This window comes from Cyprinus carpio, chromosome B6 (genome assembly GCF_018340385.1).
Source record: "Cyprinus carpio isolate SPL01 chromosome B6, ASM1834038v1, whole genome shotgun sequence".
NCBI classification, from domain to species: Eukaryota; Metazoa; Chordata; class Actinopteri; order Cypriniformes; family Cyprinidae; genus Cyprinus; species Cyprinus carpio.
Window position 1 is genome coordinate 3,832,673 of NC_056602.1, and position 14,060 is coordinate 3,846,732.

Consider the following 14,060-nt stretch of genomic DNA (forward strand, 5'->3'; position numbering starts at 1 on the left):
CACAGGTGGAGCTGGGGAAGGTGGAGGGTTTTGAAGCACACCGCAACTGCTACAGCCAGCACTAGCTGAGTATTTAAATGTTGAGCAGCAAGCTCATTGGCTGCTGATATTAAAGAAACCAATTATCTGATTATATCAGATTGAGTTGAATGAGCCATCTTGAGTTTCATGACAGAACTTTGTATTTGCACTGAATATTTAGTTTCACTCAGAAATATATCACGTTACATAATTTTAAATATGTAGGGAAAGCGGTTTCATGTTGTCTTCTGCTCCTCATGGGTGTTTCTTTTGCTCTTTCTGCACATACTCTGTCTCTTTTCCTCTTCCTCTTTCTTCTGTAAGTGACATATATCACAGTCCCTCCTCATCTTTTCTCTCCAGGCTCCAGTGCCTTCAGCTGCCCCAGCACTTCAAGTTAGTTTCTCTCTTACGTTCCTGTGTGAACTTTCACTACCTTCATCTCTATGCTCCTCCTCCCTGTCCATCAAGACCAAAGCCACGCCCCCTCTACCACTTTGGCTGCTCTGAGTTAAAGCTTCACCATCTCTCACGTCCCTTCCACAGGCTGTCCGTCTCAAACACCTCAGTTGAGCAGATGTGGGATGGGAGGGAAAACGATCTGTGTTTTTTAATGTGTGCTCAGGTTGTAGTCCTTCTGTGTAATATGCTGGTGTCATTTACATGCCATTTTGATTGTACAGGACAGCTCACGCCGCCTTGCTATTGACCCGGAAGCGGTTCATATTTCAACCAATGAGCATGCCAGTTTACTGCTTACATCACTGCCTCTAGTCTTAGCACATAGCATGGTGCTAAAAGCTTAGTGCTTTCTCCTTCGCCTTCTGTTTCTCTCATGCTTTGGGTTGTTTTCATGTGTGCACATCTTCCAAAAGCCTAAAAACTGTGTGAACCAAAGTGTGTTTGTTCCTCAGTTCAGCCAACCAACAGGCCAATAGAAATCTCTGCTATCGGTTCATCCTCTCTTTCTCCCTGCAGGAATGCGGGAACACCCTCCAGTTTCTGTCAGTGCTTTGGCTGACCACATCGAGCGGCTGAAAGCCAACGACGGCCTTCGTTTCTCACAGGAATATGAGGTAACTCTTCCCTAGTCATGTCAAGAGTGCTCGTCTAAACAACCTTGAGGAGAATTGTCCTCACTACCTTCTGTTAAAGCCACCGAGGGATAAATGCTTGACGTCCTACACACATCAGCTATTTACATTAAAAATGTCTGCAAGTTAGATAAATCAGGACAATGAAGGGAGGAGAACACATCCATTATGGATAACTTCTGCGGCTGGAAAACACTTGCGCTTGTTCTGGCCTACATTTGCATGTGTGGAACATGAAAATTGTAGGACAGGACACTGAAGATAAGAGTAAAGGAGACAGTGGGTTTATTATGGCTGAACATTTAAAGCAGATCAGTTATAAATAGAGCTCCAAAATGCAGTTCTGGTGAAGCACATTCATTTAGCCAAGGCAGGGCAAGTTTATTTATTTATTTAGTTTATTGATTTGATTATTATTGATTAAAACAGTTAAAAAATAGAAAATGATTGTACATAAAATACATTGCAATCAGTTCGGACGTCGCACAGTGCTCATTCAATAAATGCATAGCTAAACAGATGAGTTTTGAGTCTAGATTTAAATGTGGCTAATGTTTTAGCACATCTAATCTCTTCTGGAAGCTGGTTCCAACTGCGGGTGGCATAATAGCAAAAAGCAGACACCCCTTTTTTTGTGTGAACCCTTGGTATTTCTAACTAACTCGATCCTAATGATCTGAGTGCTCTGTTAGGTTTATATTCAGTGAGCATATCTGCAGTGTGTTTAGGTCCTAGGCCATTGAGTGATTTATAAACGAGTAAAAGTACTTTAAAATTAATCCTAAATATAACTGGAAGCCTGTGTAAGGACCTGAGGACTGGTGTAAGATGCTCAGATTTTCTGGTTTTAGTCAGAATTCTGGCGGCAGCGTTCTGGATGAGCTGCAGCTGTCTAATGGTCTTTTTGGGAAGGCCGGTGAGGAGACCATTACAATAGTCCACCCTGCTGGTGATAAAGGCATGAACGTTTCTCCAAGTTTTGACTGGAAACAAAACATCTAATTCTTGCAATGTTTTTTAGATGATAGTATGCTGATTTAGTTACTGCTTTGACATGATTACTGAAACTAAGGTCTGTCTCCAGAGTCACACCAAGATTACACCAATGTTTTTTAGTTGTTTTTTAGTTCGAGTCACAGTATGCATTCACCTTGAGAACTTCATCTTTGTTTCCAAATGCAATGACTTCAGTTTTCTCCTTGTTTAATTGAAGAATGTTTTGGCACATCCAACTGTTAATTTCATCAATGCATTGGCAGATGGAGTCAATGGGGCTGTAGTCATTTGGCAATAAGGTTAGGTAAATATGTGTATCATCAGCATAGCTGTGATAGGCAACTTGGTAGATTCTCATTATTTGACTTAGTGGGAGCATTTACAGACTAAACAAGAGCGGTGCAAGAATTAAACCTTGTGGGACTCCGCATGTCATGGACAACCACTTAGACTTATGCTCTCCTATACTCACATAATAACCTCTCCCTTCTAAGTATGACATGAACCAGTTGAGAACCATCCCAGAAAGCCTGAACCAGTTTTCCAGTCTCTCTAGAACTATGTTATGACAGTGACGACAGTGTTAATCGCAGCACTGAGATCTAGTAGTACTAGCACTGATATTTTTACCAGAATCAGAATTTAAGCGAATATCAAGATTGCTCTTTTTCAGAAGGGGCTTAACAACTGCAGTTCTTACTGACACCAAACTTTTGAATGGTCAGTAATATGATTAGAACAGTTAAATGAAACAGACCTTCTTCTCAAAGCTTATAAACAGTAACTTTAACAACAGTTTCCCAGTGAAATGCTCTCTGACAGCAAATGCAATGAGTTTGCTTCCTTCTTTTCTGAGAAGATCAATAATATCAGGAAAGTGATTAGCATATCCTCAAGTTATGCATAGGTCAGACAGATTCTACCGCAATTTCAAGTGTGCTTAACTCTTTAGAAGCAGACCTCTTAGAAGTGGTGAATGCCTCACTTCTTTCTGGGACTTTTCCAATCTCCCTGAAAAATTAATACTTTTATTCAGCAAGAATGCATTGAATTGATCAAAAGTAACAGTAAATACATTTGTAATGTTACAAAAGATTTCTGTTTCAAATAAATTCTGTTCTTTAGAACTTTCTGTTCATCAAAGAATGTATCACAATTTACACAAAAAAATAAAAATAAAAATCAGCAGCACAACTAAATTTTTTACTTTCCCAAAAAAACTCATTCTGTATGATTTATAAGCTTTTGTACCAGTGGGGACCTCAATTTAGGTCTCCACCATGACAAGAGTCCCCATGAGTCTTTGTGTATTCAGGTTTAAGTCCCCACCAGGATATATAAGCCTGTACACACACACACACATGGTCACATCAGCAACTCAGGCAGTACCCAGATCACCAGAGCTTGAAATTAAAGCTGGGAAACAACTCTATTAGGAGTGTAATGAGTGTGAGAGTCACCTGCTGTATTAGATGGCTAATCCTGCAGTGTGTGTGTGTGTGTGTGTGTGTGTGTGTGTGTGTGTGTGTGTGTGTGTGTGTTTGGGGAAGGGGCGAGACTCTGCTGCCTGCATGAGTTGTTATTGTACATTGAGCAGCTCTTCTGAGTACTTAAACAATCAAGACCTTAATATAGACATCAAATACTGAGGGAGCAACAGTGATCTAATCAAACGCCAAATGGCTCACATTAAACAGCAATACAAAAGAAGCTAACAGGATAAACAGATAAAGACAGGCTTATGGGAAGGGAACTGTGTACAAAGATGTAGAGAAAGTAATATATCTGTGGGTAAATAATAAGATAAAGATAGATCAGTGTGAACCTGTCATCTGTGGGAATGTCCTCCTGAGTACAGCATGCATTTTATTTTTATATCCACTACAATTCAAAAGGTTTTTTTTAAGAAATCAATACTTTTATTCAGCAAGGAAGCATTAAATTGATCAAAACTTACAATAAGGACATTTACTGTTTTTACTTACAACTCAACTCAACTGTTTTTACATTAACTTACAATATGGACATTTACTCAAATGCTATTCTCTTGACTGATGTAATGATGCTGAAAAATTCAGCTTTGCTAACAGGAATAAATTACATTTTAACATGACAAATGACAAAAGGAAAATATATTTTTAAAATAGTAATTTCACAATATTATTGTTTTCATTGTACTTTTAATCAAATAAATGCAGCTTAGATGGGCAGAAGAGAAAAAATAAAAAAATTTGTTTACATTAGACTGACTATGATCTGCTCATGATGGTATAAAGAATTAAAAAACAATTTTAATGTTAAAACTTGTTCTTAAACTAGGAATATCACAAATGAAGACCATAAAGCTTTTTGTGTGTTTGTGGGCAGGTTGTGCCTGTGGCCATGATGATACTGTACTCAATACAACAGATTTAAATAAAACAGAGAGATACCAGATTAAGAAAATTTCCAGCAGACCTTCCGTCGAGCTCATCGAAGCTTGTTGGTACATTAATATTAACTTTGTGAATGTATTTCACCTCTAGAGACACTTTTAAAAAGTAAATCCTTCTTTCATAATGGAGAGCAACCACAGATCAGGACAGAGCTAACAGCACACGAGGACAACACATCCTCAGATCATGAAAGTGAAAGTCGTGACATTTGTCAAGTATGGTGACCCATACTCGAAATTGGTGCTCTGCATTTAACCCATCCAAGTGCACACACACAGCAGTGAGAAGTGAACACACCGTGAACACACCCCCGGAGCAGTGGACAGCTATATCTAGCGCCCGGGGAGCAACTGGGGGTTCAGTGCCTACATCATACATACACCTGCATTAAAACCTGTGATGTTTTTAACTGGGAAAAAAATAGGAGACCACTGAATAAGGCACGAATAGCCGCCCATACAGTAGACAGAGACGAGAGAGAAGATTTCAGTATATAATGTGACAGAGAGACACTATTAAGTGCTATTCAAATGACTATTTTATTGCTCAGATGTTGCTGTTTCATTGCTCAGGAGACTTAACATACTGTAGGTCAGAGTTATGTTATATTCACACCACAAACCCACTGGTCTGAAGTACCACTCCTCATGTATATTAACTATCACATATGGATGAGAAAGATGGTGGATGCAGAGAAACATTAATATAATATGACAAGTCCATCAGTGCCGTCTGGAGAGGTGTCATGCAAGTCCAAGATATAGAAGTTGTGTTTTATCTAAAGTGCGAACAAATGGACAGAACTCGTCACACTCTTCTGATTAGCTGTGATTGTGTTGTGTTTTGACCTCCAAATTTTCAGATTTCTTGTTGTGAACATTGCTTTGTCAGTTTATCACACAATGTTAAGATATGAAACAGAAAGCACATAAGGCTTGTGTGTGTTTATTTGAAATGCATTGATGCAGCCTTTGCCAGAGATCAATACAATCCTCATCACAAATACATAATTGTACATAACCACAAACAAATGCACACAATCTGTGCTGTTAGACAGATTAAGCTGACAAACAATCATTTGAAATATGGCAGAGGTGTAGTGATTATTGATTATTCATCTACGGTTCTTCACAATCCATCTGTTAGTAGACAGAAGGTCAGCCTTTGGTTGCTCTTCATTCTATATACATCTAGAAGAATGTCACATTGCCCTTCGAATGAACTGTACATGTCACCATCCACCATCTTTTAAGAGCATTCTCATCTCACGTTCAAAAGATTGGGCTTATTAAGAAATTAATAGTTTTATTCAGCAAGCATGCATTAAACTGATTAAAAGTGACATCTATGTAATATAAAAGGATGTCTGCTTCAAATCAATGCTGTTTCTTTGATCCTTGCACAAAATGCATAAAAATATGCGGTAGTTTTCAACATTGCTAATAATGTTTCTTGATCATGTGACACTGAAGACTGGAGTAATGATGCTAAAAATTCAGCTTTGATTAAAGGAATGAATTGCATTTTAACATATATTCACATACTAAACAGGTCATTTAAAATGTAATAATATTTTACAATATTACTGTTTTTATTGTATTTTTGATGAAATAAATGCAGCCTTGGCAAGCATAAGATTTATATCAACCCTAAAATATCTTACTGACCCCGAACATTTGAATGGTTTTATGTTTCATATAGTTGATATGTTTTGTTTATTATAATTGCTAGCATCTCAGAGCTGCAGTAATGTGATGCAGGGAGACTAGAGAGCAGACGTCTGAACCTCACCCTCTGACCCGTTATCTCATCGCTATGGTAACAGCAGGGCTGGATTAGGCAGGTCTCTAAAGCGCCAGGCGTGATTGTGGGCAGGTCAAGGTAGAGATTCACTGTGTGGTGCGTCTACTAGATTTTGCAGCATCAGTTCCTGCTGTGCCAGACTCATCTTATTATGAATGATTCATTGGTGCACATTATTCCATGGCTTTGTAAACTTTCATCAAGTTGAAATGAAACTTTTTCCACCTCTGAATGACTTTAGTTTTTAGCTGATGTCACCAATCCCTCTTTTTTTTTAAACCCCTTTGCTCTAGTCACCTGTCATATGAGCTTTCAGTCAGTTCCCTCATTAAATTATACTGTTTCCCTCTATCTTCTTTTCTTATTAAATATCCGGTTTCACTAAATCACGTTAGAGTAAAATAGGTTTTCATGAGTAGACGTGATGGTTTGGCTCAACCAGTGGCAGGACTAAATAATGGGCAAATAATGACAGATGAGGGAGTATTTAGGAAACCTGCTGGAAAACAGTCTGCAGAGGATTTGAATGATATGAAAGAATTATTAACTTTTTCTCCTTCTCGTGTGATGTTTAGTATTCAAACTGAATAATTTCAAAGGCTAAATGTGTCTATTTTCTTCCTTTTTCTGTCAGGGATGTTGGTCAAGCTTTCTAACAAACTTGCTCATGTTCTGTTCTGCAGTCTATTGACCCCGGCCAGCAGTTCACCTGGGAAAACTCCAACCTGGAGGTCAACAAGCCCAAGAACCGCTATGCAAACGTCATCGCTTACGATCACTCCAGAGTCATGCTGACCCCCATTGATGGTGAGTCCAAAAACACACGTACTTATAATAGTTTGAGGTCAGTGAGAGGTCAAAATGTTTGAGGTCAGTGAGATTTTTTAATGCTTTTTTGAGTCTCTTCTGCTCACCAAAGCTGCATGGATTTCATTGAAAATACAGTAAAAACAGTATTACTGTGGCGTATTACCATTTAAAATCACAATTTTCTATGTGAATAGATGGTAAAACATAATTTATTCGTGTCATCAAAGCTGAATTTTCAGCATCATTACTCTAGTCCTCAGTGTCACATGATTCTTCAGAAATCATTCTAATATGCTGCTCAAGAAACATTCTGATTATTATCAGTGTTGAAAACAGTTGTGCTCATGATGCATTTTTTTTTTCAAGATTCTAGAAAGTTCAAAAGAACAGCATTTATATGAAATAGTAATCTTTTGTAACATTTTACATGTCTTCATTGTCTCTTTTGATCAGTTTAATGCATCCTTGCTGAATTAAAGTAGTCATTTATATAAAAAGCATCTTACTGACCTCACACTTTTAAACAGCAGTGTTTGTAGCTTGAGAGTCATTCAGCAGTGACCAGTTCTGCACAGAATCTGCGCTCACTGAATTCTGTGAAAGGCCATTAAGGTTACATCATACTTGTTTATTAAATATTTTGGATAATTTCAAGGTACTTTCGATGCTGTTTAATAAATCTTAAAAAAGAACTGGAAAATAAATAATAAAAGTTTACAGATTCCACGTGGGCTTTCCAAGGCCATCAGTACAATGAGCGCTCAGCTCTCAGCCCTGCGTTGTGTGTTAACACTGCACTGCTGAACCGCAGGTGTGCCGGGCGGTGACTACATCAATGGAAACTACATTGACGGCTACCGCAAGCAGAATGCCTACATCGCCACTCAGGGTCCTCTGCCCGAGACGTTCAGTGACTTCTGGAGGATGATGTGGGAGCAGAGGACCAGCACTATCATCATGATGACCAGACTGGAGGAGAAGAGCAGGGTGAGATTTCACTCGCCATCTCATGTTGTCTGGTTCCTGCCCCAAAGAGAGAAATGGGCATTGTGATGACAAGACATCATCATATGTCAGGAGAGTGTATTGGGCTTTATAAGGAATTAAATAAACAATCTAAAGAAACAGTTCAAAATTGGAAATTATAAAGACATTAATCACCATAAAGATCACAGCAATGATGATGACAGAGATTTCTTTTTTGAATTTCTAGGATGTCAGAAAATATCCCAAAAGCCTCAGGGACACATGCAAGCATGTGCCCTGTGTGTGAATTACATAGGACAGGAAGTGAGCATAAGTGTCCTCATAGGACTGTTGAACAGGAAGTGATGTGTGTGCATGTGTGCATGTGTGAGAGAGGGAGGCGTCACACGTTCCCTAACCTGCCGTGTGACCAGATGGTCATTCTGTTTTTCCTCCTCCACATGCTCAATCTCAATATACATGAATGTGATTGTGAACTCTACAAACACACACACACACACACACACACACACACACACACACACACACACACACACACACACACTCTCACACTCTACATGTGAACTCTAGCTTTCTAGTGGAATTATGTACCTCACGATTATATTATAATTTTTCTGTATAATATCAATTGATAGATTTTCTGTTTTATAGTCCATTTTAGCTCAAGTCCATTAAATAACATTAATAGATAAAACTTTTTAATAATGTACAGCAAATCAACATTAACTGAGATTAATAAATGCTTTAGAAGTATTTTTCATTGTTGTTAGTTTATGTTTACTAAAGTAGTTAACTAATATTAACAAATGGAACCTTACTGTAAAGTGTTACCAAAAATTATAATAATAATTATCATGATTTTTTGATATGGTGGTCAATATTGTAGATCAGTACTATACAAATGTAATTTTATTTATTGATTTATTTGTGTATTTATTGATTTATTTTTTTTGCAAAGTTTCATTCTAGAATATGTGCTTATTAAAGTCATTAAAATGTTTTAATAAACTGTAGACAAACACACTGTAATACACAGTTGCTGTGCCCTGTTGTCACAAATATATTGTGCATCATGAGAAGAAGCAGGATGATATTCATTCCACAATAGGAATTGCCTTTATTTCCTTCTTTATTTCAAATGAAAGGTTTGATAAACGGGACATCAGGAACATCAATTAGGAAAATGAAAGTGAAAAAAAGTCTTTGTTCACTTTAAAGATCCAAAAAAATCTGGGAGGCGGGTTAATCAGCCATATTTATTAATTAGCTTGAATAAGTGCACAGATTGTACCTGTCTTTTGTTGAGGAAGAACAGCAGTGTTTACGGAAGCCCAGATGGGTCACGCTAATGCATCTCTACCCCAGACCTGCCGGCCACTACTCACACAGCCCTCTGTGCTCTGTGTGTGTGTGTGTTCACAATATGTGACCCGTGTGTGTTATCAGAGCCGGAGGTTCAGCCACAGTTCTGGCCGGTCTGTGGTGCGTGATGCCCCCATCTGCTTCAGCTTCAGCCGTCTCCTGTGCTCTTATGGTCGCTGATGTGTGATGTTTGTGTGTCTGTGATTGCAGGTGAAGTGTGATCAGTACTGGCCGAGCCGTGGGACAGAGACATACGGCATGATTCAAGTGTCCATGCTGGATACGGTGGAGTTAGCCACCTACAGCGTCAGGACCTTCGCTCTCTATAAGGTCTGTGCACGGCGGTTTATAGATGACGTAACTGACATTTATTTAGTTTTTCTTTTGTTTTTGATTGTACCAGCAGTCAGAAATTATTTGATTTAAATTGTATTCTGTTGAAAAATATAATTTAATGAAAACCTTACACACAAAACAACCAGAAAAGAAGTTTTAGATGTTCATTTTGATTTATGTTTGACACATTTTTTAAACAGTCAGACATGCTGCATTCACACAAATGACTAAAGCTTCTGCTCATTAATGCTGAAAATGTCTTTCTGTGATGTTGAAATGTTGCACAGCAGATCTGAATAAATGAAGATGGAAAAAGTTTCACAAAAACATCCAAATTTAATTAACAGTAGAAGAAAAAACTGCCTCTTGGTAACTTACAGTCTGCTAGGATACTAGCAACATTTTCAGAAAAAATAAAAAATAATAATAATTAGAAATGTATTTTATAACAATTATATAGGCTTTTATAGTATATTAAATAATGACTACATTTATATTTAACATTATATTTTACAATATATTTAACTTACATAGTTTATGAACATCAGATGGCAATTCCAACATTTATAGATAGATAGATAGATAGATAGATAGATAGATAGATAGATAGATAGATAGATAGATAGATAGATAGATAGATAGATAGATAGATAGATAGATAGATAGATAGATAGATAGATATCTTACAGTGGACTACAAGTAAAATGTATAAAAGTTTTGGACAATTTGGGAAAATTATTCAGACAAATTTAAACTGACCATGTTTTGTTTAAGTGTTTTTTCTTTAATTGCTAATGCAACCTTTTTAGACCACAGACTGAACAGAATTAAGCATCGCTTGATAATTGGTTGACCTAAATTGCCATTATCTAATTGTATACATAAATTTAACAGCTGAATTTTGAATTTTTGGTTGATTGTAATTCATTACATATCTTTCTATCAAAGTTATCTGACATTATCAAGATGGATTTGTTCTGACACAGTTTAACTCTGAGTTCTTGTTATATTTTATTATCATTTTCTAAATATTTTCTGTGATATAATGTGTCTGAATAAATTTTGGTTTGACTATATCTCTTTAAATGTCTTGAAACAGAATGGGTCTAGTGAGAAACGGGAAGTTCGGCAGTTCCAGTTCATGGCCTGGCCGGATCACGGCGTTCCCGAATACCCCACGCCAATTTTAGCCTTTCTACGCAGGGTCAAGGCCTGCAACCCACCTGACGCCGGACCCATGGTGGTGCACTGCAGGTAGAGCATGATCTCTGCTCACAGATCTGTTAGCATGCGCATGTGTCTGTGAACTCACTCTACATCTGTGTTTCCCGTGGCAGCGCTGGTGTGGGTCGGACGGGCTGTTTTATCGTAATAGAGGCCATGCTGGAGCGGATGAAGCACGAGAAGTCGGTGGATATCTACGGTCACGTGACCTGCATGCGTGCACAGAGGAACTACATGGTGCAGACGGAAGATCAGTACATCTTCATCCACGAGGCCCTGCTGGAGGCTGCCACCTGCGGGAACACGGAGGTCCCAGCGCGGAGCCTGTACACACACATCCAGAAACTCACGCAGTCGTCACCCGGAGACACCGTCACCGCCATGGAACTGGAGTTTAAGGTCAGAAAAAACACACAGACAGCATCCTAACCTGCCAAGACACAACAGGGTTCCTGTGTCAGTTTTTCTCTTCTCACTGAAATCAAAACAGAGCATGAAGACACAAAATCACTGCTGATCAAAACGCGTTTGATGTTTAGTGTACGGCACTATGGGACCAAATGACAAAGCTCTGCCTTGTTGCTTGTTAAAACGTCTGATTAACATGCAAAAGATGTTTATCTTGCCTCATTTTTGGAGTTGGGAACAGGGTTACTGTAATTAACTAGAAATACAGCTGGAATAAACTATTATATAATTATATGATTATAAATATTTGATTTTTAAGTGATTCATTTTTGTTGATTAATATATTTTTGTTGATTATTGTATTGTTTATTAATGAATAAAAACTAAAACTAAATGAATGAATGAAAGAATGCACATAACAGAATTACTCAAATGAAACTAAAATTTAAAATGAAACCTAAAAAACTCAAAATAAAAGGTAACACTTAAAATCAGGTCTCATTTGAAAAATTTAACATTAAGATTAATACAAGCTACACAAGTATTGTTCTTGTTAACTCATATAGTTAACTAATGTAAACAAATGAAACATTATTGTAAAGTGTTACCATAAAAGGCTTATTCAGATATTAATAAACAATATAATAGTAAATAAATAACACTAAAATAACACTGATTGGGAATCAAGAACAAGTGTTAATTCAAAAACATTTCTCAGAGCTGGAATGATTATGTAGAATCTGAATCTGAATTAGTAATTTCTTTATGATTCTCATCTATAATGGTTCAACTTCATTTTATTTATTTATTTATTTATTACAGGGACAATGCATATTAATAAACATTTCTGTCAATATGCCAGAGTTAGCCAGAAGGCTATTTTCCACCTGCAGTCCCTAGACAGATGGTAATAGTCACTAAAAGAGAGTAAAATTACATATTTACATAACAATAAAACAATTACAATAATTTAATAAAAGTACTATTAAGCTATGATGTACAATAGAAACACAACAGACCATCAATCAGACAAACATCAGACAAATACATGAACATACACACACACAAAGCAAAAAACCAACAGGGGGCAGCGAGAGCAGGTCTAGTAGTAAGCTAATGATGACAGCTCTGATTATCAGTGAGCCATTTCTTTAACTGGATCTTAAATGTACTCTATGTGTTTAGATTTCTGATGTTTATGGGGGTGAGGTTCCACTCAGTAGCAGATCGAATTGGAAAGAGAGGTTTGTTTGGATAAATTTTCTTTAAGGGAATGGTATGATATAGTCTTGCTGCACCTCTGGTTCTGCTATGATCAGCTGTTCGGATGTTGACAAAATGATGGAGAAGGGGGTGGGGGGGGTGATAAACCATGAATAATTTTACAAACAAGAAATAGATTTGCAAATTTTACCATGTTTTCCCAGCTGAGTAATCTGTGTTTTTGTAATATAAGACAATGATGAGACATGCTTGGTTTCTTATCCAGAATTTATACAGTTCGTTTGTGAAGTGATTGCAGAGGTTTCAGAGATGTAACACTAGCTTGTGACCAAATAGGTGAACAGTAAGTGATATGTGAAAAGATCATAGAGTGCGTATACTTTTTTGCTGCATGTGTAGACATTTGATGCTGAATGTGTCTGAAGTTACTGAGGTTGAATTTAATTTGATTAATTCATTTTTAGTAAAGCTACACTGGAACAACAATAAGAAAAACTGCTGTAGAAAGAAAAAAGACATGCACGCTGAAATTTTACCAAAGCAAAAGTGCACATTTTAGTGGATATTTTAAGTGATTTGTGATTATGGAGAAGCTGACAGGCCGTATCTGTGACTGCGGTGAGAGTTATAGCTGCTGCATACATGAAAACACTCCTTTAACATACAACAGCCTTCCTCAGAGACGCTCCACAGCCCGGATGATGAGGCTCAGAGCTGCTTTACGTCGAGGATGTAATCAGGTTTTAATGCTTGATGTTGTTTGACCAGCGGATAAGAATGGTGTGATTCTGAAGGGCCAGTGCAGTCAGAGCTGTGTGGAAACACGTCTGCACAACATGAATGATTTAAATGGGCTGTTTTCCCAAGATGCATCTTGCTGACATGCTGAGATTCAAAGAGCATGTATCATTTGAAGGTTTAGAACAAAGCTACTCAAAACACCTCATTCTCCCCCAAAGAAAGTTGTCAAATGTTGAGGAGATTCAGTGTGATAATCAACATTATGCCATGAATACTGAACTTGAGCTTAACTATTGAACTCAGAGCATTCCTTCAAATTAATGACCAGTGCTGAATTTAATATCTAGAATGGATTATTATACAGTATAATGATGCCAAATAAGATGCAAACAAAAAGCTGCTATTTAAAATAAACATATTTCATGGAATATTTATTCAACACTCACAAAAAGATAACAGAAAGTGAATGTATGTTTGTTTTTTATGGGATGATATGTTGTCTCATTAATTGTCCTCGGTGAGGTTGTAAGATTTTTTCGTGTTTTTGAGAGAAGTTTTTCTGCTCACTAAGGCTGCATTTATTTGATCAAAAATTTTAATATTCTGTAATATTATTGCA

General features: G+C 37.3%; 1 protein-coding gene across 6 annotated transcripts in view; it reads left to right on the plus strand.

Annotated features, from left to right (window-relative positions):
* LOC109088990 (receptor-type tyrosine-protein phosphatase F-like) overlaps positions 1 to 14,060 on the plus strand; it is a 208,256-nt gene that overhangs the window by 185,569 nt on the left and 8,627 nt on the right. For all 6 annotated transcript variants that reach the window (XM_042725344.1, XM_042725345.1, XM_042725346.1 and 3 more), the window contains 7 exons: positions 385 to 417; positions 1,000 to 1,097; positions 7,033 to 7,156; positions 7,971 to 8,146; positions 9,719 to 9,838; positions 10,944 to 11,098; positions 11,182 to 11,467. In XM_042725344.1, the coding sequence (XP_042581278.1) occupies positions 385 to 417; positions 1,000 to 1,097; positions 7,033 to 7,156; positions 7,971 to 8,146; positions 9,719 to 9,838; positions 10,944 to 11,098; positions 11,182 to 11,467 (992 nt within the window). The remainder of the gene's footprint in view (positions 1 to 384; positions 418 to 999; positions 1,098 to 7,032; positions 7,157 to 7,970; positions 8,147 to 9,718; positions 9,839 to 10,943; positions 11,099 to 11,181; positions 11,468 to 14,060) is intronic.